The 26,725-nt window shown below is 33.0% G+C and overlaps 1 protein-coding gene across 1 annotated transcript in view; it reads left to right on the top strand.

Annotated features, from left to right (window-relative positions):
• The first annotated feature begins 328 nt into the window (after positions 1-328).
• LOC115881703 (serine/threonine-protein kinase BRSK2) overlaps positions 329-26,725 on the top strand; it is a 31,557-nt gene continuing 5,160 nt past the window's right edge. The window contains exons 1-10 of the mRNA XM_030899306.1: positions 329-752; positions 10,916-11,010; positions 12,723-12,808; positions 12,871-13,011; positions 14,439-14,589; positions 18,415-18,630; positions 23,897-24,096; positions 24,240-24,464; positions 26,003-26,136; positions 26,233-26,586. Coding sequence (XP_030755166.1) covers positions 662-752; positions 10,916-11,010; positions 12,723-12,808; positions 12,871-13,011; positions 14,439-14,589; positions 18,415-18,630; positions 23,897-24,096; positions 24,240-24,464; positions 26,003-26,136; positions 26,233-26,586 — 1,693 coding nt within the window. The 5' untranslated portion in view covers positions 329-661. The remainder of the gene's footprint in view (positions 753-10,915; positions 11,011-12,722; positions 12,809-12,870; positions 13,012-14,438; positions 14,590-18,414; positions 18,631-23,896; positions 24,097-24,239; positions 24,465-26,002; positions 26,137-26,232; positions 26,587-26,725) is intronic.

Genomic DNA, 26,725 nt, shown 5'->3' on the forward strand with positions numbered 1-26,725 from the left:
TTTTTCTCTTGTATTTTACCATAGAGTTAAACATTTTATCGTTGAGAGAGCCATATGAAATAATAGTGCGTATATCTGCGAAATCATTAAAAATTTTCAAATACTTTAAATACAAAAAATGTTAATTTTTTAATAACAACCACTAAAACCGCGCTTGCCACTTGACCCAAACTTTTCTTTTCGCCCTCGTAAACGAAGGTAAACCGTACCGGCCATGACATCCGCCTAGGGACTTTTCGGCTTCAACAGCAGCGACCGCCATCCCCTAGCGCTCGCGGGGTCGATATTGATTTTGCCCACCCCTCGCAGGAATCGCCGTGCCGTCGAATCGGGGCCTTCTCAGCAGCTCTGTTCGAAAATCGGCTGAAAATGTCGACTGCGAAGCGACAGCTCGCGGTCCGCGACCACTAACTCGCCCCCGCAAACTATGGCCGCCAAGAAAACCAAGAAAAAAATCCGGTCCCTGTAGCGCGTTGCCGGAAAACATCGCTTCTTTGCAACCCCCGTGTGGTTCCTGTGAGTTTTCCGACCGAAGAAAAAACTGAGTGATTTACGAAAACGGGAAACTGTGAAAAACGATGGAATTTCCGTGGCGTGTGGGCGGAAATGTGAACGTGTCGGTGAATGCGAGGGGCATGTGACCGGGGTGAAGGTGACGAAAATGCAGAAGGAAAACAGTAACGCTGCGGAGGTTCAGCACCAATATGTTGGACCGTACCGCTTGGAAAAGACTCTCGGAAAAGGACAAACAGGTGAAGGAATTGCGTTTAATACTACAAATAAAAAATAATTTATTATAAAATGTTCTGAATTCGAAACTGTATTGTTATAAAATAAGATTGATTCAAACATAAACATATCTATGCCAGGGTGAGTCTTAAATAAGTGCAAATATTTTTAGGGGTAGTATATTTCGACCCCAGAAATACATCTATTAAGTTTTTTTCGCGAGAAAATGTTTTGAAAATTTTTGAAAAATACTTTGGATAATTTTTTAATTTTCAGTTAAAAAACATAATATCTTCATAATATGTAGGTAGGTTCATCATAGGTATAGTAGATTAAATTTACAAGAAAGAAAACCCAAAAAAGATCCAGTGGTTTTAAAAATATGAGCGAAAATTTTTTTTTTGAAATGTTCAAAATAAAATATCTCAAAAAATGTCTATACCTCTGTGGCGGATTCATCTCTCTAAAAAAGTCCTATGGGTATTTTGCCACTGCAAGAAAATCTTAAGTGTTCGAATAAAAGAACATAAACATTATTTAAGAAAGGGCGACTTTCACAAATCTAAGATTAGTCAACATTAATGGGACACAGGGCACAGAATAGATTTTATCAATTAAAAAATTATAATGAAAGAAGCGGTAGCCTCTAAAAGAAAAACAAAAGAGGCTTTTTTAATACAATCTAATAAAAATAAATGTATTGTTCATGCATCTGTAGATGTTAGTAATGTATGGCAATCGCTTCTTCGATTTTAAAGAACATTGCATAAATATACATAACATACGTGAAATTTAAAAATAATCATACAGAAAGTTTGGGCTTTTTGGTTTTACCTTATTAAGTAATTATCAGGTAGTAATTGTTAATTTTGAAGTTTAACTTGATATGATATCATTTTAACTAAACGTCCACGGTTTTTGTAGACATATCTGTTAAAAAAAAAACTAAAGTGTTCTCGCATAGTTGCATTTAGATATTTTAAATAGTTTTTTCTTTGTTCTTTGTATTTTTTTGCTTCCGACGACGGAAAGAGATAAACTTTCCAAAACGTTAAGGATTTTTTTGTCCGGTAGGCAAATTTGTTTATTAGTTAGCCACCGCTGACAATTAGTCTCATTTGGATTAACGCAGCAGTATTTACAAAAAATAACTATTTTATTTTGTAGATTTTGTTACAGTGAAATACGCATATGAATCTTTTGGAGAGATAAAATATCTCAATTATTTTAAACTTATTTGAAAAACGGTAAACAAAAAAAATGTGTTTCATTTATCGAGATCTACCAGCCCTGAAAATATTTGCACTTATTTAAGACTCACCCTGTATATGTAGTATATGTAGAAAAAATTCAGTAGTAATGATCAATTCAGTAGTAATGTTTTCGTCTTGATCTTGGAGTTTAAGAAGTAGTCTTGGTATTGGTCTTGCTGCAAGACTGATATTTATGAGAATCTAGCCTTAGCTGCTAGATTCTCAATAATTCTCGACGATTAGATCGACAGTCCTGATAGTCTTGTTTTTAAAATTCTACCAATGGACTTTGAGCATATTTTTCGTCTAAAGGTAAATAGAAAAATTCTTTTTTTAAGGAACACCAGCTGAAAAATATGAGCAAGACCAAGAGACTCTTGGTCTTGCAGTCTAATAAGTAGTCTTGGTCTTAATTTTGCTGCAAGACTTACTGCAAGTTAAAATGCAGGTCATGCATTTTTTTAATCGACTTTACTAAAGACACTTTCCAAATAGAAACTATTTAAAGTAATAGTATTTTAAGAAATTTAATACAAATGAAATATTAGGAAAGAAACAATATTTTTCTGACAATATTTTTTTACTTTTCAGTTATTGAATCAGCATTACTTCTTTTAAAATTTTATGAAAAAATCGGGAAAGTTTGCAATAAATTAAAAACGATAATTTTAAACAAATAAGTAAACTTTTTATACAATATTTATTATTTTGAATGGTTAAAAAAACATGAGCTTCTTAACTAATACAGCAATAGAGACACAGGAAAATTAACAGCAACATTTGATGGCTGATTTTTTTTTAATTATAATTACAATTTCGGCTCGAAAATTCTCGAGCAGAAATTCTAAAATAGTATGCGGTTTTTCAATACAAGAGATAAATGGTAAACTTAACATCCTTCAAACAGCATTAAAAGCAATCAACGCAGTAACCATAAATTCGAAGAAGGCAAATTTAATGCCTAGAGAAGATAAACCAATCAAGTAAAGAGAATAAAGTCATCTTACTATAGGTACCTGTCCACCAAGGGATAAAAAGTAATGAAGAAGCAAACGATTTAGCTAAAAAAAGAGCGAACACCCCACTAACTGGACAAGAACCGTTCAGCTTCCCAAGTGGAAACCAACTTAAAGCATTGAAGAACCTGGAAGACTCCATCCGTAACCTGGAATGGGAATCCTCCAACGGTCTCGAAGAAATTTCTCAGAACTCATGACCGTGAAAAATCAAAGATTTTTCTTGATTTTAGTAAGAACAATCTTCGGATTAGTGATGGGCAAAACTGTTATTTTTAGATAACAGTTGAAACTGTTATAGTTATTTATAAAAAACAGCTTAAAATAACAGCTTAAAAATAACAGGTTACTTTATTTTATTGCTAAATATCTGAAAGAGTATGAGGCGGTCACCGCCAGGCGTATTAACGCAGTTGTAAGTTGCAACAATGACGTGCTCGGTGGTAGTATTTCTAGGGTGTCAAAACATTTCTAAATATCGATTGTTATCTAAAATACCTCTCTAAAAACCGTGGTTGTTTACAAATAAGCCCTGTTTACAAATTGCGATATAAAAAAGCCAAAATTCCGCCACTCGTCTAGACCTATACATTCCGATCTACCTACGCCGTGCCCCTCGATCCGCCTGAATTGCGTAGTACAGGGTGCATCTCACTCGACGGGCGAGAAGCTCTTAGTTATGATTTTACCATTTGCGGTCAAAAAATAGCAATATAAGAAAATGTATAGTATATTCTTCATAAGTAAACCAACTACACACTAGAGTTCGAATTAATTTTACACTTAAACTAGCGTGTACCCGCGACTTCGTTCGCGTCGAATTAATAATTTGTAATGGTGATGATAAAGCAAAGCAAGAATTTCCATTAACATACAAACTGGATAAAATTTTCTCACATTTGCCAAAAATAAGCTTTAAACGTCGAGCAGTTTAAGCAGAATCGTGGTTAATCAATTACTCAACTTTTGGAACACCCTGTATGATTTTTTAAAAAATTTCAAAATATGTAAAAAAACAAAATAAATTATGCGTGTCCAAGCGTTTTCCCGAAAGACTAACCGTTTTTTAAATAACAAATATTGTAATATTTGAGGGGCATTTTCACCCTCTTGGAATTTGAGATTCGAGAAACCCCTCCTTATCGAACCTCAACCCCACAGTCAATCCGTTTGCCAAAACTCAGCTTTAAACGTCAAGCAGTTTAAGCAAAATCGAAATTACTCAATGGTCATATTTTATGAAACACCCTGTATATATTTTTAAAAAATCTTAAAATATGTAAAACAACAAAATAAAATATACGTGTTTAAGAGTTTTTCCGAAAAACTCACCGCTTTTTTAAATAAAAAATATTCTAATATTTGAGGGTGGTTTCACCCCCTTAGAATTCGAGTTTCGAAAAATCCCTTCTTATCGAACCTCTACACCCTAAAGTCAATCCGTTTTCCAAAAATCAGCTTTTTACGTCAAGGGCTTTAAGCAGGATCGTGATTAATCAATGACCAAATTTTTCAAAACACCCTGTATACATGTTTAAAAAATCTTAAAATATGATTATAATATGAATATTCTGAAAAATTTTCAGAATAAATAAATACCTAAATATTCAAACTTAATAAGTAAGTACTGAAACATACAGCGCCATAATATCTCGACCTCCGCCCGTTATGCTCGTAACAGGTTGAAAAGCAATGTATCTAAAACAACTGATGCGTTATTCTCCCACCTGTTTCGAACCTCCATCGATAATCGACCGATGCAGCAGCGTTACTTTCCCACTCCGATTATCTCGACCGCCGCTCTGTTATGCTCGTAACAGGTTAAAAAACAACGTATCTAAAATGACTGCTTCTTCCAACCCGTTGCGAGCCTCCATCGACAATCGACCGAAGCAGCAGCGTTCCTTTCCCACTCCTGTTATCTCGACCGCCAGGCGTTATGCCCGCAACTGTTTCAAAAAAGCTGCTTCTTTTATATCCTATTATTTTTAAGCTGTTGCAAGCCCCACACGACCATCGACCGATGCAGCTACGTTCGCCGAGCCGCGCCGTAGCGCATTCCCCACTCCGTTGTCCGTTGTATGTATCGATGGTTGTCGAAATAACATGTTTTCCATCCATAATCCATAATAGTTGTTTTTTGGAATTGCTTCGAGCAGCATCGAATTTCGTGGCGGTGCAGAGCGCCGACTTCGTTTCACGAACGGTCGATCTCTGCGTATCGTTATTTTATATCTGTTATTTTTTAAAAGTAGTAACGGTTGCGTTATGTTATTTCTAAATAATTGTTATAAAATAACAGATAGTTAAATAATAACCCATCACTACTTCGGATTATCACGGGGTTTTTAACAGGACACTGTTTCCTCAATGAATACCTCAGTAGATTGAAGCCAAGGATCAACGATGAATGCAGATTCTGTGGGAAAATGGAGAAACCTCTGTAAAATCGTCTCAGATGCTGGCTTTCGTCAAAGCCCTGAGACTGTATGATGAGTTATAACTCAAGAAAGGAGGCCACAATAGATCTACAGTATATCCCCGGATTTTCTTTGCAAGAGGAAAAACTTTTTTAACGTCCTCTAAATAAAAAAAATCGTTAGTGCTTTGTATGTAAAGTCCGTGATATTGATATCAAAAATAGTACCAACACAACCCTTGTATATATATGTTTATCAATTTTCGATTTTTTGGAAATGTTTCCCTGCTCCGTACCTAAGGACCCGTCACTGGTGGAAAACTTTAATTATGAATAAGGCAGAAAAGCAAAAGTGACCCGTTAAAAATAGGCCCTTTGAGGCATCGGAGGCGTGGATTTTGCCCTTTGACAGATTAGGCCTAAAAGATTCCGCATAATTGGGGTGGAAGATTAAAGGCGGATGTGTATTATCGTAGGCGGGGTGCAAGAAAAAAGTTTACGTTGTATAATTTGCAATTTCCTACATTAATAATCGATCAAGGGAGGTGAGATAAATATATCGTGGCTTGCATGAAGAATATCAATGAGTTTATAAGCGTATAGAAAATGTTATATATATAGGAATGTATTTAAAGAAAATCTAGGAACTAGTGGGGTTTGGACTAGAATTAATACACTTTGTTAATGGTCAAGCTTTCGAAATGTATTTATTCCATCCTCTGGACATCAACGTGGTAAAAAAACCTCTAAAAACTACATTAAAAAATAGGCTTGAGGGAAACATTGAAGACTCCATAGTAAAATCATCACTGACCAGACTGAAGATTTTTTTTGATTTAAGTAAGAAAAATCTTTGGATTGTCACGGGGTTTCAACAGGACACTGTCTCCTCAACGTACATCTCAGGAAATTGAAGCTAATAAACAACGGTGAATGCAGATTCTGTGGGGAAAATGGGAAAACCCTCATCCCAGAATACCTCATCACTGAGTGCGCCGAGATGATAACCATTCGTGCTCTGAACTTTGGTACGACTGATATCGGAGATTGAGAACTAACTTCTATAAAACAGTCTCCGATACTGGCTTTTATCAACGTCCTGAGACTGTATGATAAGTTCTAACTCAAGAAAGGGAAACACAATAGATTTACAGGCTCCGACAATAGTGCATCGGGCATCTGCACCTAGAATAAAAAACTTGAGAATTTTGTTTAATTGCAAACCTAAAGTATGTACGAGGATGTATTTCAAGAAAATATTTTAACTTCTATAGGGTGGCTCAAAAAAGTGTGAGTGGATCGAGATGATTTTTAATGAAACGCCCTGTATATTATTGCATTTTTGGTTTCCTTTCAGATCACTTTAGATAATCCTGAGATATGAGTAAATACATTTCGATAATTTCAGAGATATTTTTAAATAAATAAAATATATATTTTTTTCAACCCTCCTTAAAAAATTATTACAAATACAAGAACTGTCCTAAAATCAAAACTATAATAGATATTAACTTTAAATGGTCTATACTTACTTTACTATAAATATCGTAATCGTAATCTTAAATAATACAGGATGTTCAAACTTCTACACCAAAACTTTCTAAAATATAAAATAACTTTTCTTTGTTTTTTTTAATGGAATACTCTGTATATTGTATATTATTTTTTATGAGATGGAAAGTTAAAAATTGAAAATTTTTGTATTTCAAAGTATTCAAGTATTTCAAAATTTTTAATGGTTTCGCAGATACACGCAGTATTATTTTATATGGCTGCTTCAACGGTAAAATACGATAGAAAACTCATTGGGTGGCTTAGATAAAAATTTACTGTGGAAAATGCCATATGAAATATAAAACCGCGAATATCTGTGAAACCGTTAAAATTTTTGAAATACCTAAAAACAAAAAATGTTTATTTTTAAAATCTTCATCTATTGAAAAAATAATATACAATAATATATATGTACGCCATTGGACTGATTACACAGATATAACGACTTCTCGTCATTTCCCTTTCCCATTGTTTGAGAGTTCTCCACTGGATCTTCTTTTTGTCTTCGTACCTTAATTAGAATATGACGAGTATGACAGAGAACTGAAAGGATGAAGGATTCAAGCGGGGGAACAATTTTGATCTCAGTTTTCATTTTGAAAACTCAATTGCTGTGTAAACATACAAAAAGCACTAACTGAGTTGATTGAAATAGACATGCATGTGAGACACAGGGTATTTTTCAGTCGCAAAGCTATGTAAAATGCCAAAGGCCCTGGCGCAAAAAAAATGTGAGTCTATACAGGGTGAGTCTTAAATAAGTGTAAATATTTCCAGGGTTGGTAGATCTTGATAAAAGAAACATATTTTCTCTTTACCGTTTTTCAAATACGTCCAAAATAACCGAGATATTTTATTTTGAAAATTTCCAAAAAAAAATGATTTTTCTCTTAAATTTTGAGAGCCAGTGGATATTTTATGGGGTTTCTTTCTTGTAAATTTAATCTACTACATATGTTGTCATATTATGAAGATATCGTGTTTTTTAACTAGAAATAATTAAACAAGTTCTCAAAAATTCCAAATTTTCCAAAAAAAATTTTGCGAAAAAACCTCATAGGCGTGCTCTCTGGGGTCGAAATATACTACTCCTAAAAATAGTTGCTCATCAAATAAACAGATATATGTATAAACATTAAGAATGCAATCAATATTTTTGAAACTATATAAAATATCGATGTTTATTATCGATCTTCTACTATTGTAAACTTGGTGTTTTCCTTTGAATTGGTGTTTTACTTTGAATAAAATTATTAAGGAAGTAGCATATCGACAAACTTAGGTGGATTAATATGGCTCTCCTAAATTTCGGTTCATCAGGTCCTCGCTAATTTTATATAAAAAGTGTAAAATACAATGTAGGATAGACTCAATAATTTGTTGGTTTTCTTTTACACTGTCAATAAATGATATTAGTTATTAAAATTGTTAAAAAAATGTATTTCTAATAGAAATAGATAAGTTTTAATAACAAAAATACAAGATAAGCTACTGAAACACCTAAGTCACATTATTATATTTATTAAATGAATAATATTAATACCCCAGTCAAAATAAACAAAAAAAGGGGGTTAAATAACAATAATTCGCATAGAGCTGAAAACTGGGACAGGTCTTAAATACACTGTTATAAATGATATCTGAAAAGTCCCCATCGCTCCCACGCCTGCTAAAAACAGTATTTAATGTCAAAGCTCAAAAATATGTTTTTTTTGCTTTTTTCTCTTGAACGGTAAGCGCTATCGCAAAAGAACCTTAAACAAATGTTGTAGACCATTAAATTTTCTACAATAATGGTTCTTACACTTTTTTCTTACGAACCCCCATTCCTGAGATATGGCGATTTCAAAAGTTGAAGAACTCATATTTTTCATAATATGCACACATTTCCGCACCACCTGTGAGGTAGTGTACTTGGCGCGTTTTTTTAACGTGGTTTCCCCCGTAGGCCTAGTCTACGATCTATTGTGGTTAAGTTTTATTACACATTATACTATTAATTTAAAAAAACGGTGCACTTGGTAATGATTATAGTCGAACGGATTATTGTTGATTATGGGAGAATTTTAATCTGAGTGGTAATCTTCAAATGATAACTTCAACAGTAGTGTCTGCGCAGACGTATTCAAAAAGATTGACTCTTCTCCACAAGTCATCATCACAAGTGGAATTCGCTTGCTTCTTGCCCTATATGGTAGTCCAAAAAAAATTGACTCAATAGGCAAGTATAGATATTTAAGTTTTGTTAAAAATACTCGGAATAACAAAATGGTACAACTTTCTTGTCTTCCTCCAACATCTGCTTCTGCCTGTCAACACTTATATCGTGTATACTATCAAGTTCAATTGTGGCTAGGCAATCAACTGAACCCAGAAGACTGGGGATGGAAATTTATAGATAATACTTTGGAGCTGATTAAAACTTTACTTCCACCTGCTCCAGAAAAACTACTTAACACAATTTTTTGCAATTGCAAAAAGGGTTGTAGCGCAAACTGTGGTTGTAAAAGAGTCGGATTTTTTTTTGTACACCAATATGTACTAATTGTCAAGGTCAGTCTTACTCCAATATTGACTTAAATACAGATGAGGATTTTGATGAGGAGACAACTAATGCATCTGTCATAGATGGATTTCCAGATATACCGCAAGATAATGAGAAAGAAGAATGCGAAGAAGACATTACTGTTGAAGTATCATTTGAAGATTACCACTCAGATTAAAATTCTCCCAAAATGAACTATAATCCGTTCGATTAATCATTACCAAGAGCACCGTTTTTAAAATTAATAGTATAATGTGTAATAAAAATTAACTGGGGGCAATAGATCGTGAACAAGGCCTACAAGGGAAATCACGTTAAAAAAACGCGCCAAGTACACTACCTCATAGGTGGTGCGGAAATGTGTGCATATTATGAAAAATATGAGTTTTTCAACTTTTGATCGCCATATCTCAGGAATTGTGGTTCGTACGAAAAAAATATAAGAACCATTATTGTAGAAAATTTAATGGTCTACAACATTTGTTTAAGGTACTTGTGCGATAGCGCTTACCGTTTAGGAGAAAAAAAGCAAAAAAAAAAACATATTTTTGACTTTTGACATTGAATAATTTTTTTAGTCGATATGGGAGGGGTGGGGTTTTTCAGATATCATTTATAATAGTGTATTTAAAACCTGTACCAATTTTCAGCTCTATGCGAATTATTATTAATTGAAATGTCTATTTTGACTGGGGTATAACAAAATTAGTAAATATTATATGTTTAGTATAACGTAGGACTTTAAAGACATTATTGTATTTAATATAAGAGCACATAATACAGGGTGTCCAGAAATAAGTGCAAGTATTTTAACTGGTAGTATATTTCGGGCTCAGAAATACACCTATGAGGTATTTTTTACAAAAAAAAAATTGAAAATTTGGAATTTTTGAAAAAAAAATTTGGAATTTTTTTTAGTTCTAAGTTACAACTAAGTTAAAAAAGATAATTTCTTGATAATATGGCAACATAGTAGCATACTATTTACATGAAAGAAAATCCAGAAAAGATCCAGTGGTTCTCAAAATTTTAGCAAATAATTATTTTTTTTTGGTAATTTTCAAAGTAAAATTATTCGGTTACTTTGGATTTGAAAAACGGTAAAGAGAAAAAATGTTTCTTTTGACCAGATCTACCACCTCTTAAAATACTTGCACTTATTTTTGAGACACCCTGTATAGGTTTAACTTTCTTCCAATTACACTAATGATTTTGAACTAAACAGTATAATCCTAGGAACAGTTCCAATCTCGAAGGATTTTGTGTTCATAATATCGATTGTCCTCCAAATAAAAAAGTCATTAGTGAGGATACGTTGAACAGAATCTGCTATTCTGTGTTCTATTGAGAGTTTCGCCATTATTACCTTCGCTTTAAATAAAACTATTGTTTGTTTCAGGACTGGTTAAATTGGGGGTGCAATGCGTCACTGGAAAGAAAGTAGCGATTAAAATTATTAACAGGGAAAAATTGAGCGAGAGCGTTTTGATGAAGGTGAGTACAAACCAAAATCTACGTTAATTTTAACTTAGAACGGTAGAGAATATTTTTAATGATTTAACAGTTGATGTAATCACTTATTTAAGGTAATTTAAATTGAAATATATCACAACGTTTTCAATATTTTTCATTTGCTTTTAAAAAAAGTATTTTTTATTGTTTCCTTTTATTGATAAAACAAATCTGTTATTTCAAACGACACAAAAATATTAACTTTTGCTACGTGATTGACAATATAAAAAGGTAATTTTAGCGCCTAGGCACAAAAGTAAACCAAACCAAAACACTTTTACGCCTAAGCACAAAAGCAAAGCACCAAAGTACAATAATATATTATTAAACTGGCATTGGGTGTCAAATTCAGTGAGTGTACCCATTGTTGATCGATATACCGGGTGCGTCTCAAAAGTGGCTCACTCCTATAACTTACTTATTCAGATAAAAAAAAGAGATTTGCTATTTAATATATGACATAAATTAAGATTAATTGACGTATAAAATTATTGTTTTTGGTCAGTTCCTGTTTTGCCTGAAATGACTACAACTTTTTATTTTTAAATTGCACCCTCGGTATATTTATACTTCTTCTTCTTCTTTCTTCTCAAACTCTCCTTTTCAGGAGAGAGTTGCGTTGCCTAGGCTGCCAGGACGCTGCCAGGACCATTCTGGCAAAGTACTTTTCTGCTTTTCTTTCGATAGAAAATGACACTTTGAATAGAATGACATATCATATGTCAACTTTAGACATTTTTGCATATGGTTCATTTGAAATTGTAATATGCGGTTCGTATCTACAGTTTGACCCGAAATACCAAGTGTGTGGTACCAAATTATTCGTAAAAAAATGTTTTTTTCCAAATAATATGCTAATGAGCCATCCTTGTCCTATTTGAAAAAACTGAGATATGATTAAAAATGCGATTTGGGTATCTCTTAACCGACCCAGACAAGACACGAAAAACGTTTGACGATCAAATATATTTTTCCAAAGCTCCTTGATTTTTGTTTTTAGTGTTTAAAAATTAGTCAGCCATGACACTCTACATAATCTACATTGAAATTTAAAATATAAATTATGATATTTTTTAAGCCAGAATGTCAAAAGTTGACATATGGTATTCCATTCAGAATGTCATTTTCTATCGAATAAAGTAGAAATATAGAGAAGGTGCCATTTAAAAATCAAAAGTTGTTGTCATTTCTGGTGAAACAGGAAGTGACCGAAAACAATTGAATACGTCAGTCAATCCTAATTTATGTCATATACTAACATACCAAATCTCGTTTTTTTATCTTTATATTTTAATAATATGTTATTTTTATACATTTAAAATCAAGATTACTTCTTGAATAAAAAAATAAAGCCATTTTTTTTATTGGGATGCCGTTTTCTCTAAAAGCTATAGTTGTCAAATTGCCATATGAGGAAACAATTGTATGATTAAGATAGCTTTAGACGTTAACAGATAAATTGATAGATATCCATTAATATTTGCATAACTTTTGTAGATATTATTCGCACTTTCTTATTTTTGCCTTTAATTTTTAGTTTAAATTCTTTTCTTGTTGATATTTGCGTTTGAAAACTTCAATTTGATGGAACAATTTTTGTTATGAAAGCTACGGATAACAAATTTAACAATTAAAAACTCGGGTTATATTTTGTGAAATTTAATTTTAATTTATGTAAATGAATTTGTTTGCAGGTGGAACGAGAAATAGCTATAATGAAACTAATAGACCATCCTCACGTCCTAGGACTGACGGATGTTTACGAAAATAAAAAATATTTGTAAGTAATTTCTTCTCATGGAAAGTACAAAATTACAAAATTACTTATTTTAATATTTTAAGGTATTTAGTATTAGAACACGTCTCTGGCGGCGAACTATTCGACTATCTAGTGAAGAAAGGCCGTCTAACACCTAAAGAAGCCCGTAGATTCTTTCGCCAAATAATATCAGCATTAGATTTTTGCCACAGCCATTCTATCTGGTATGTATAAACCTTATTTACTCCAATATATTTACTCTATTTTAATTTAGTATTAATATTCAAAATATGCTTTGGAGGTCCTTCTTCAATAATTTTTAATTTTTCTGAATACATCATAGAACTGAAAGATTATTGCAACATTACTTCTATTTTACAGTCGCACTCAGAATCGGCACTCAGGTCACCGCGACGCGCGACGATATTTTTTTATACTAGATGTGTTTAAAAAACCGCATCACCCACCGACTAAAATAGCAAACGGGAGACGTAATCGCGGCCGGAAAGTTTGCTGACACTGGCTCGTGTTCGGCGGCGTTCAAGATGTAACGAGGACAGTCGCATCTTCGCGCTGTCGAGATGTTTTTATTTTTAGCGGTTAGCTTAACGATTAGCGGTTAGATGAACAAAGTATATACGTTAATTTTAAAACCTGGTGAGTCTTATCTCGGTTTATTTACTTACGTCTCCAGTATAAGTATAAAAAATACAAAAAAAAAACAAAGATATAAAGGTCTCGGTTAACAACTGTCATAGATAACCATTGTTGACAAGTTAACTATCCATATTACTCGCCTAAAGTCTGATACATTACGACAGTAGTAGAAAGTTACCGAAATTACCAGAACGGCAGTCAAATTTGCATAATTTTAAAGTAATTTGCACTTAAACTCGCGTTCTAATACCTATTAACTGCACCATGAAATGGCTATTTCACAAGCTATTTATCTATTATCATTCGAGAACATGCTTTATCTGTAGCTATTAAAATATGCAAATAAATGTTTACTAAAAATAATACTAATGGAAAAACAAATCTTCAAGATCTTGTGCTGTTTTACTTTTTTTAAAGTATATTTTCAGTCTCTCAGCATATTATGTTATTAAAAATTGTTCTACAATTCCACAAAAGAACTAGTTAAAATATTTAAATCCTTACATAAGGAGTTTAGGAAACATTTTGAAAATATTACTTAGGGTGTTTAATTTTAGGATCTACCTGATAACGGGATATATACAGGGTGAGACTTAAATAAGTTCAAATATTTTTAGGGTAGTATATTTCGAAACATGTCTACTCCAGAAACATGTCTATGAGCTTTCTTTCGCGAAAAAAAATGAAAATTTGGAATTTTTGTAATTTTTTTTTGTTCATAATATGGCAACACAGACAGTAGATTAAATTTAGAAGAAAGAAAACGTAGAAAAGGACGAGTGGTTCTCAAAAAGTCAATTTTTTTAAATTTTCAAAGTATTATTACTTATTTGAAAGTATTACCTATTTGAAAAACGGTAAGAAAAATATATTTTTTTATCGAGATCTACCAGCCCTGAAAATATTTGCACTTATTTAAGACATTCTGTATAACTTCCAACATTCCATTCCATTGCATTCCAAATGTTGTAATTTTTATGATTATATGTTTCAGCCATAGAGACCTAAAACCTGAAAACCTGCTGCTCGATGAGAAAAACAATATAAAAATAGCGGATTTTGGAATGGCCTCCTTACAGCCGATGGGATCCATGTTGGAAACAAGTTGCGGCTCACCCCATTACGCATGTCCGGAAGTCATCAGGGTAAGAAAAAACATTATTTACCTTATTATTTTATGGTTAATAAATTCAAAATAATATTATCTTGTAACTTAATAAATCTTTGAGTCAAAATTTTAAATGTGTTCAATAGGAAGCAATTATAATAGAAGGCCAGCTATCATTTTTCATTCTACATGATTCAAAGCAGCCATCTTTATAAAATATCTTAAATGCTATTACCTGCAGATGTTTTGATATGATTTCTGTAGAGTGAATTCATTGCTAACTGTCTTGCTTGCACTTTTATACTATTATAGCTGGAAATTTATACAACAATTTTGTTTTTTTTGAGATTGTATAATTTGAAATATTCAATACTTATTTTTAGCCGACCATACCAACAGGTATGGTCGGCTAAAGGATCGGCTATTAGGATCGGCAAAAAAAAAGTTTTTTAATTTCACTCAAAATGAGTTACTTGGGTCATAAATGACCTAAATACAAAATATTTTCATGGTGTCTGTCTGTCTGTCTGTCCGTCTGTAACACGATAACTCAAAAACCGCTGAACCGATTTTAACCAAATTTGGCACAAAAAACTGTGGCATCCGAGAATCTGGCCATTAGTTTTTGGTGGGGGTGGGGGTTGGTAAGGTGGTATGGGAGGGGGTTAAAAATTTAAAAAAAACTCCAAAATTACAGTAGCTAGCGAAACGCGGTTTTCAAATTAAGATTAGGAATAATATTTGCAACAAAATTTGTAATAACATTAAAATCAGTCAAAGTCGCAGTTTTCGAGATATTAACATATTTTAGTATGGGCGGCTATACGTGCCTCCCGGCGCCAATTTTTTATTTTATCCTTTACTCCTACGTGGAGCATAGGGCTTCAGTATAGGTTCTCCAGCGGGTTCGGTTGTTTGCAACTGACTTGACATGATCGGTTTACTGCTCCAATCTCCTTTTTGATTGTTCTTTGCGATGTGTGTCTTGGACTACCAGTTCATCTACTGCCTGATGGGTTCCACTCAATAGCTCTGCCAGTGACCAAACCACCTCCATTTCCTCAGTTTGATCTCATTATCCACCTGCCTCTGGATGGTAACTTCCATATATCCTCATTTCTGATGTTCGCGTTTTTTTTTTTGGTTTCTGATTTGCGTAGACAGCGGTGTATGTCTCTGAACCATACAGCAATACTGACTTGACATTTAATTGAAAATTTTAAGTTTGGTAAGTTGACAGTATTGTCTAGATCACCATATATTGTTGAGCATTCCAAATATTATTTTGGCCTTGTTTATTCTGTTTATGATAATATCTTGCTCTGCACTTGCGTTGGTTGAGATTAAACTACCCCAAGTAAGTAAAATTATTTACCTCCTCTATAGCTGCTGTTGCAATGATAAAGGGAGCGACATTGTTGGTTACAAACTCTCATCGATTTTGTTTTTTTTTAATATTGGTTGCAGTTGGTCTTAAGACCCGCAGATGTACAATACTAGATATATTAAAATTTCTGCTTTTGTATTTCATTCTCAACATTTAAGAGAACTAAATCATTTTTAGAAAAATACATCTATTTTTTTACAACACTATTTAAAGCTATAAAGCAATTTTTCCACATTCATCCATTTAGATTAATGGTTATTTAGTCATTTATATTCTGTGCGTGAATATAAAATACATTTGAAAAATAAAATATATTTTTTGCATTTAGCATAATTTCGCAGTATAAGATTCTCCGAAAGTATTTTTTCTACACAGTCAGTGCAGTATTACTAATACACATTAACTGGTAGTGTGTTATAGTACCTTGATTACCTATGATACAAATTTCTGACAAAATAGTAAATAATAATGTGTATTAATATTCACTTCTAAAAGTATTATTCAAGGTAAAAAAATATTATTAGAGATTACTTTTTATAAAGCAAATAAAACAAAGTAATTTTAAAAATTTACAAAATATTGTATAAAAGGCATTCTACAATTTATATCCATAAATAAGTTTATACAGGGTGTCCCAGAAATAAGTGCAAGTATTTTAACTGGGAGTATAGTTCAACCCCAGAAACACGCCTATGAGTTTTTTTCGCGAAAAAATTTTGTTTTGAAAATTCGGAATTTGAAAAATTTTTTGGATTTCTTTCTAGGTTTTAGTTAAAAACATAATTTCTTGATAATATGGCAACATAGGTACTAGATTAAATTTACAAGAAAGAAAACCCAGAAAAGATCCAGTGGGTCCCAAAATTTTAGCAAAAAATATATTTTTTTTTTAAATTTTCAAAGTAAAATAACTCCGTTATTTTGGTTTGGAAAAGCTTATTTGAAAAACGATAAAGAGAAAATATATTTCTTTTATCGAGATCTACCACCCCTTAAAGTACTTGCACTTATTTCTGGGACACCCTGTATAATATGTAACATATCTTTGTTATTTAACGACAAAATACAGGGTGTCATAAAAATTATTTACCTCCTCTATACAGGGTCCGGCAATAGTGCGTCGGGCATCTGTAGCTCCTAGAATAAAGAACTTGAGAATTTTGTTTAAGTGCATACCTGAAGTATGTACCAGGATGTATTTCAGGAAATGTAACTTCTATAGAGTGGCTCAAAAAAGTGTGAGTGGACCTGAATGATTTTTTTTAAATGGAACAACCTGTATATTATTACATTTTTGGCTTCCTTTTCGATCACTTTACATAACCTTAAGATATGAATAAATACATTTTGATTAGTTTCGGAGATATTAAAAAATAAATCAAAAATATATTTTTTTTTGCCCTTCTTAAAAAAATTATTAAAAATACAAGAACCTGTTCTGAAAATAAAACTATATTAGGTATTTACTTTAGATGGTCTGTACTTACTTTGCTATAAATATAAAAATCGTAAATTATACAGGATGTTCAAAATTCTACGCCAAACTTTCTAAAATATAAAATAATTTTTCTTCGTTTTTTTTAAATGGAATGCCATGTATATTATTTTTTCAATAGACGGAGAATTAAAAAATGAACATTTTTTGTATTTAGAGTATTTCAAAAATTTTAACGGTTTCGCAGATATTTGCGGTTTTATATTTCATATGGCATTTTCCACAGTAAATTTTTATCAAAGCCACCCAATAATTTTTCTCTCGTATTTTACCATTGAAAGCGCCATATGAAATAATATTGCGTGTATCTGCGAAACCGTTAAAAATTTTGAAATACTCTAAATACAAAAAATGTTCATTTTTAAACACTCCATCTAATAAAAAAATAATATACAGGGTGTTCCATTTAAAAAAAAACAAAGAAAAAATATTTTATATTTTAGAAAGTTTGGCGTAGAATATTGAAGATCCTGTATGAATTACCATTACCATATTTATAGCAAAGTAAGAACAGACCATCTAAAGTAAATACCTAATATCGTTTTGATTTCAGAACAGTTCTTGTATTTTTAATAATTTTTTTAAGAAGGGCTGAAAAATATATATTTTTGATTTATTTTTTAATATTCATATCTTAGGGTTATGTAAAGTGATCTGAAAGGAAGCCAAAAATGCAATAATATACAGGGTGTTATATTTAAAAAAAAATCATCCAGGTCCGCTCACACTTTTCTAAGCCACCCTATAGAAGTTAAAATATTTTCCTGAAATTCTCAAGTTTTTTTATTCTAGGAGCTACAGATGCCCGACGCACTATCGTCGGACCCTGTAGATGCTGCTGCAATGATAAAGGGAGCGACATCGTTGGTTACGAACTTTCATCGATTTAGTTGTTTTAATATTGGTCGCAGTTGGTCTTAAGACCTGCAAATGTACATTACTAGATAGATTAAAAGTTGTGCTTCTGTATCTCATTCTAGGGTGAAAAATACGATGGTAGAAAAGCGGACGTATGGTCTTGTGGAGTGATATTGTACGCCCTATTGGTCGGTGCTCTGCCCTTTGATGACGATAACCTCAGGCAACTGCTGGAGAAGGTAAAAAGAGGCGTGTTTCACATCCCGCACTTTGTACCCCCGGATTGTCAGAGTCTGTTACGAGGAATGATCGAGATCAATCCAGATAAAAGGCTAACGGTATGCATAATTTTGGATCCTCTACATATGATCGTTTCGTTTTTTTTTAAATATATTTTCTTAAAAATTTGTGTATGATTAGTGAACTATTAAGATATGCATAAAATGCATAATTTTTTCACCTATGAGGCGCGTTTTACTATTTTTTTACATTTTACTTTAATTTGATTGATTAATCTAAAGGACAGATTCATGCCATACTTTTTTATATATTAAAGTTTCATAATGGATCTTTGGTGAACATTTATTTGAAATGCTAGACTTGTTGAAATAATGTATAATATGAACGTTGAGGGCTTTTTTGAGATGTGAGCCACTCTAGAAAAGCATCCGGTATATTTTGTAATATAATTTTGCACTAATTGATCTGATAATTTTTGATCTGCACTCAGATCTCCACTGTTCTGTCTCAAATGTTTGCTTTAGTTCAAACATTTTTATTGGTCCTATAATTTATTTTTTCTTGATCGTACTATTAAAAACATTCTTCTTATTACATTTGAAAATTTATTTTTACTAAAATCGAATCAGATCTAACAATTATGATTGGAAGGTAAGAAGACCTTATTATTTTTATATCCTAAATTTAGGATGATTTTTTAAAGGAAAATAATATTATAAATATTTTATGATATGTTTATTTTTTTCAAAGGAAAATAATTTTTAAAAGTGCGAGTTCTAATCAATAAGTTAATTCCATTTCTGCAAAACCTGCATAATTCTTTTACCTCTATAGTCATTTTTTTAAATATTTATCTTACTTTTTTGAAACAATGTATGGATCTGACTAGTTTGATTAATATTAATCCAAATAAGAAACCAACAGTGTGAATTATTCTTACAAAGATAAATATTTAGACCAATTGAAATACTAAATGTCGTCAAAACATAACTACGAACATATTTTTTGTATGTCTTAATTACAATTAACTACAGTATATACAATAATTATATTATTATATTATTATACAATTAACTAAGTTTTACTTTAGGAAGAAGTATTTTACCAAAAGTGCGTCAGAAATAACTGCCATTGACAAGCAGAATTTTGCAAGCAATCAGAAAATAATGAGACATTTAAATTTGAATTAGACACATGGTTACTTTAATTTTCATTGCTCACATTCCTTAGTTAATCAGATACAGTTTTAGTTAGATCTTTGTTAAATAAAAATAAAATTTAACACAATAAAAAAATTACATATTCCTAATTAAAATATCGGTTATCAATAATGCGTAGACAATATGAGCCATTATTCTTGATAAAACAAAATATATCTGCCTACCTGTGTAATTGAAAATATACGAATATGCATTTTCGACCCATAAATTAGATCGTCATCGATATAAAATTAACTTTGCAACAACTGGAAACACGAGCGAGGCGAGATAACGATATTCTATTGCCACTTGGTGTGAGCAACGTACAACTAGTTTCAGTTTAATCGAGTTTGAAGCGTCGTTGTATCCTATTCGCTTTTTTTTTGTTTCTTTTCGGTAAATAATGCGGTGGTGTGTGGAATTACTTCGTAGTTGGCTGTTATTTTGACTACATTCTCTAACCAAAGCTGTTTCTGTATGTACAAATAAGGAATTTTAACGAGAAAGAAAGAAAACATTTAAGAGATATTTATAACTAACTCATTTAAAAAAAATACAACAATTTTTTAAAAAATGTCTATACCTTTGTGGCGGATGTAAGAAAATTACAAAATAAAATTTGAACCGCGGTTTTTGTATACGTATCTGTTAAAAAAAACTAAAGTGTTCTCGAATTATTTTAGATATTTTAAATAGTTTTTTTTAATTTGTTCTTTGTTTTTTTTGCTTCCGACGATGAAAAGAGATATACTTTCCGAAACGTTAAGCATTTTTTGTCCATTAGGCAAATTTGTTTATTAGGAAGCCATTGCTGACAATTAGTCTCCTTTGGATTAACGCAGCAGGGTTTACAAAAAATAACTATTTTATTTTGTAGATTTTTCTAGTGGCGAAATACCCACAGGACTTTTTTGGAGAAACAATTTTTTATTTCACTATGAAGCAATATTTTTCGTATTCAGCCATTGACATTAGTAGTTACTTAGTCATTTATATCGAGTATTGAATATAAAATGTATGAAAAATGAAAAGTATTTTTTCAACTGAGCATAATTTTGTAGCATATGATTCTCCGAAAGTATTTTTTCTACACGTTGCGCAGTATTACTATTACACATTAAATGACAGTGTTTTATAGTATACAGAGAAGACCAGCCTACTAGTACCATAGCAAGTTGCCGGACGAATTTACGTTTACCCGATTTGCGTTTGTACTCGAGATTCACGCCGGCTAGTCGGCTGGTCAGGCAGTACGCAGTTGCAGTTTTGCTTGGACGGGTCGGTCGTGACAGACTAGGAATACGACGCGAGGAGTGCCGAGTATTTATTATTTTCATTTTAAGTGTTTACCTTCACTTAAGGTAACATTTAAAATAAATATACTTAAATATTTATTATTTGAGTATGTTTACAAACCAAAACTAAAAATAAATAAATTCTCTAAACCCAAAAAAAAACTAAAATATTTCTGTAAATAAAAAAAGTTATAACAAGTGTTCAAAAAGACCATATTCTTGTGCTAGACTAGGCGGTCGTAAAATCCCCGTCTGACATTGGCTAACACATTAGAGCTAATAGTTTGGAAAGCCTCGTATTTTTACTTGAAGCTCATCCAGATTATTAGCCCTATTATGACCATACACTTTGGATTTTACATAACCCCACAAAAAGAAATCATTGGGAGAAAGATCTGGTGTTCTAGCGGGCCACAAAATAGTTCCATTTCCACTAATTAAACGATTGGGAAAAAAATTGTTCAAATATTCTTGAACAATACGGACATTGTGGGCAGGGCAACCACCTCAGCAATTTGATTACTTGAAAACGTGGGATTTTGATCCGCGGTAGCACAAATGAACACTTGCTTTAACTCCTGTTCGTCATTAATAAACACATCAGGCTTTTTGTATTTTTGTGGGGACACGCACCCATGTGTTTCAAAATTATTAATAACTCTTGATATAGTAGGTAAAGATGGAATTGGCCTGTTTACAAAAGTTTGTGGAAAAATTGTTTCTATATCCCGATAAGACCTATTTTCTAAATACCATTGTACAATTTGAATTTTCTCACGAACTTCGTAAACATCCATTCTTTTACTTAAAAAATAAATTTTACACGAGAACTGTCGCGAGAATCTATGTATTCGGCTATTAAAACACGAATAAATACAAATTCTGAAACATTCTTATCACCTATCTACCTATTATTATTTTATCGCATTTTTTCGCCTGCTTTTTATCCGGCGGACGGGTATAAGTTAATTCGTCCGGTTCTGCCTATGTTACTACTACGGTGGTCCGGTCTGTATATAGATTACCTATACTACAAATTTCTGACAAAATAGTAAATAATATTCTGTATAATATACACAAAAGTATTATTCAAGATAAAAAACATTATTAGAGAAATACATTTACTTTTTTATCTTAAATACATTTACTCTTATTTATTATATCGTCAGTGAAACGTGATAACCTACTAACTCCATTTTTGATTTTAAGTAAATAATACGTCTAATACATCATTTTTACGTAACATTTTTAACGAAATATTAAATTTTATTGTTCCCCAACAAATATTAGTGCTATCTCTTATCATATTAACGCATGAATATAGTTGCTACATGTGTACATATTTTTTGTACCGTTTCTTTTCTCTTCTCTAAAATTAGGAATAATGGAGTTAGCAGTTTACCATACGAGGGTGGTCTGAAAAGTTTCGGACCTAACAAAGATACAAGACATTTTTTCTGAATATTTTTTTTTATTTTTGAACAAGTCCCCTTGTAACTCTACACACTTTTCCCAGCGATGCTCCCATCTCTGTAACCCGTCCAAATAGTATTCGGCGTTTTTCTCTGCAATAGTGGTTGACGAAGGTGATTACCTCTTCATTTGACGAAAATCTCTGTCCTCCGAGCGCAATTTTTAAATGAGGGAACAAAAAGAAATCGCTAGGGGCTAGATCTGGTGAGTAAGGCGGATGGTCAAGCAGTTCAAACCGTAATTCGTGGATTTTCGCCATGGCAACCGCTGAGGTGTGAGACGGTGCGTTATCTTGGTGAAACAGGATTTTCTTTTTCTGTAAATGTGGCCGTTTTCCGTAAGTTCTGCTTTTAGCTTGTCAAGTAATTATGTGTAGTATGCTCCTGTGACGGTATTTCCTTTTTGAAGATAATCAATTAAAATAACTCCATGACTATCCCAAAAAACACTTTCCCAGCCGAAATAACAGTTTTGCTTTTTTTTGGAGCCGGTTCTCCCTTTGCCGTCCACTGTTTGGACTGTATTTTTGTTTCTGGTGTATAGTGGTGTATCCAAGTTTCATCTACAGTAATTACTCGACGCCAAAACTCGGATTTATTGCGCCTAAACTGCGCCAACATAGCGTTGGAAATGTTCATACGAACACGCTTTTGGTCTAACGTGAGCAAACGCGGCACCCAACGCGCGGACAGCTTTCTCATGCCTAAATCTTGATTTAATATGTGACAAACACGTTCTTTTGATATGTTCATAACCTCTGCTATCTCTCTCACTTTAATTCGGCGGTCGTCTAACACCATTTGGTGAACTTTGGCGATGTTATCGTCGATAGTTGCAGTTTTTGGATGTCCCGAACGTTCATCGTCTCCCAAGCTCTTACGGCCACGTTTAAATTCAGCTGCCCAAAATTTCACTGTGGTAAATGATGGTGCAGAGTCCCCATACACAGAATCCAACTCATGTTTAATTTTGTGTAGGCGTATTGCCTTTCAAAACCAGATATTTAATGACAGCTCGATACTCGATTTTATCCATTTTCACAAAAACGCTGACATCAACTCACTCAAACGACTGTTACATAACAACTGTGCATCCAAAATGGCTGAAACTTGGTGAATAACTGTCAACAGATGAACAATGAAAATTAACTAGCTTTTATCTACGAGTGCTGCCATCTTCACGTTGAGGTCGGAAACTTTTCAGACCATCCTCGTATTTCACCGACCGACGATATATTTTATTTATTATATCAATGTGTATTTAAAACTATTACGCAAAAATAATTTTAAAATATTACAAATTGTGTATGTTCTCAAAATTTATGTTCAAAAATTAGTTTACAATTATTTTTGTATGTGATAGTTAAATACAAAAGAACTAAATAAATGACGTTATAGTTAACAGAAATTAACAAGCACCCTTGGGTAACCGCTGGAGGAAAGGGTGAACTCGAATTGGAACTTCCCATGATGGAAGTAGTACAGACACACGTGTTGCCGTCCATCGAAGCTGTAGACCCAGATGTTCTACAAGCAATCTGCAGTTTGGGTTGTTTCAAGGAAAAAGAAAAACTAATTCAACATCTACTTAGCCCCAGGTAAATTACCAATATTTATTTGTGTAGAAATATATTTTTTAATAACTTTATTTGAGAAATAATTATCAACGATATTTCAACAAATTATATTTAAAAATTTTATATGAATATTCTAACAGTTTTGTTATTTTTTTAAATTTCAGTCATAATACTGAAAAGGTGATATATTTTCTATTGCTGGAAAGAAAAAGACGCAGGCCTGCGTACGAGGATGAAACGACTGACTCAGTTTTAAGGATACGACCAAACGAATCATTGGATCCACCGAAAAAGAGAATCGACACTTGCAGAGTGAACGGGCAGACTAGTTTGCAGTTTGGACAAATCAGCGAAGGATCTCCTCTAACACCAAGAAGGTCCCACTATAAGTAAGCATATAGTTATATTAAAAAAGTAGAAAAAAGTCTCGGTTAGGTTAGGTTTTTTCTACTTTTTTTCTACTTTTTTAATTTGAATCAGGTCTCTTTGAGAAGAATGGACGCCTTCTTTATACTAAGGGCTGGCAAAGGTTAGTCTTGGGTCGAGATTTCTGTACGTAAGAAGAGTACAATGCGTTTATAATGTACTGAACAAAGAGAGGACAGTAAACACGTTGCCCAACGTATGAAATAAACCGAGTAACTGTGCACATCGCTGAGACGTGGAAGGGGACATAGCAGATTTGTCGCAGTTGACAGGTCGACCCAATCAATACCTCTGTCGGTACTTAAAGTTCTAGGGAAAGGTGTACGTCATGCGTTCAGCTTCACGATGTAATTACGTCTCGTGATACTTGATTTGTTTATTTATTAGCGAGTCGTTGTAATTTTCCCTATAGCTTGAACTTTTAAGTGCAAGTTAAAAACACTTGCATTTTTGGTAAAAATAAGTGGAATTGAGTGGGCGTTCGATAGCGGTCGCGCTATTAGAACTCTGAATTCAAAAATCGATATCTCGAAATCTATTAGAAATAATAGATTGTAGTTTTTTCAAGAACTTTGTTAATATTTCTGATGTATTTTCTTTGTAGACAGTATGTGAAAATCTTTATCAATAAAAAAATTACACGATTGCTGAAAATTGCTATGCTCTAAAAGTAAATGGATGGATTGTTTACAAATTTGAATGGAAAAAACAACCTTATCGAATTTTTCTTATGTAAACATATTGTAAAATATCCGATCTTGAAAATAAAAAAAGTTTCAATATCTAAAGTGGTTCTTGAGTTATGGCCTGTTACGTGTTAAAAAGTTGAGTTTTTAAATTATCGCGATTACTGACGTTTTCTCGTTATAAAAAAATGACACCCTAACGATATCCTTGTAATTCCATTTCAGATGCTCAGAAACATTACAAACCTAATGATTTTATCTAGTTATCTCTTGAAAAAAAAAGTCTTTTAAAAATAAGCGGTTTGCGATCGTGATTTTACTTTACTTGATAGGGAAAGGCGTATCGGCAACGCCGCAACAGCACACCATCGCGCGTCGCATCGGTCGGCCGCATTTCTCTCACTCCGCCTTAATAAGATCCCTATGCGATTTACTTCCACACATGTAAATGCCGACCCAAAAGTAACAGTTGCCAGCACGGTATAGTTATATTGATTATTAACCTGCGTATCATTGTGGTTAGCTTTTGTGATACACAAAGCGAGTCACTAAGTATTGAAATACGAATGTAATTTAATGGAAGAAATTGCATAAGATTGATTTTTATGTTATTTAATTATGATTATTTCTATTGCCTGTCTAGTTAAAGAATACAGGTAGTTGTGCAGTTATCTGGAATTTTAATAAAACATTTTTTTATTAATATGGCAGATGAAACAGATATTCTGTCTTTTTGTCTTAGACAGACTATATCTATATAAACATCAAGCATGTATTCATCAAAACATATATTTTTCAATTTATTATTGTTTCAGACGACATCATGCAAGAAGAAGCCCCTCAACTGGTAGCACTCACAGCAGCCTTAGTGTTCATTCACCTACGAGATCATCTGGCGCTTCTAGCCCTGTAATGTTTAACAGTAGTATCACACCTACTAATACTCACTGTAAGTCTTTTAATTACATATTTAGTAATTCACATAGTGGTTTTTACATAATGATTTTTAAATATCCTCCAATTTTATATAATAAATATTTTTTAGCTGGAATGTCTTCGCCTGTAAGCCAACGCTCGACGCCGTCCCACCACGCGCCCCCCTCCTCCACTCACCGCGTCTCCGCCCACGTGACGGCTAACACACACGTGACGGTGACCCCGCCCCCGGCCACGCCCACCCACCACCGAGCCAATAGCAGCGGCGGCGCGTCGGTGATGTCGCTGACGTCACCGGAAAGCGACGCCGCCAGCTTGGTGGCAGGCTCTAATATATTGACCCCGATGACCCCGCCCGGCTCGCCGCACCTGAGTACGACCAGCCATCACTGGAGGTCGAGACTGACCACTATCAAAAACAGTTTTCTCGGCTCCCCGAGGTTTCACAGGCGAAAATTACAAAGTAAGTTTGTATATTTTATTTGAAGCCACATTCCTTGTATACCGAACGGCTGTAGCATGGAAAGCTGTACCTTGCTACTCCCAAAGCGTTAAACCGGTACTACTGAACATTTACGTTATTTTGAAGGTGCCGGTTTACT

This window comes from Sitophilus oryzae, unplaced genomic scaffold, assembly GCF_002938485.1.
Source record: "Sitophilus oryzae breed Bouriz unplaced genomic scaffold, Soryzae_2.0 scaffold_172_pilon_pilon, whole genome shotgun sequence".
Taxonomy (NCBI): Eukaryota; Metazoa; Arthropoda; class Insecta; order Coleoptera; family Curculionidae; genus Sitophilus; species Sitophilus oryzae.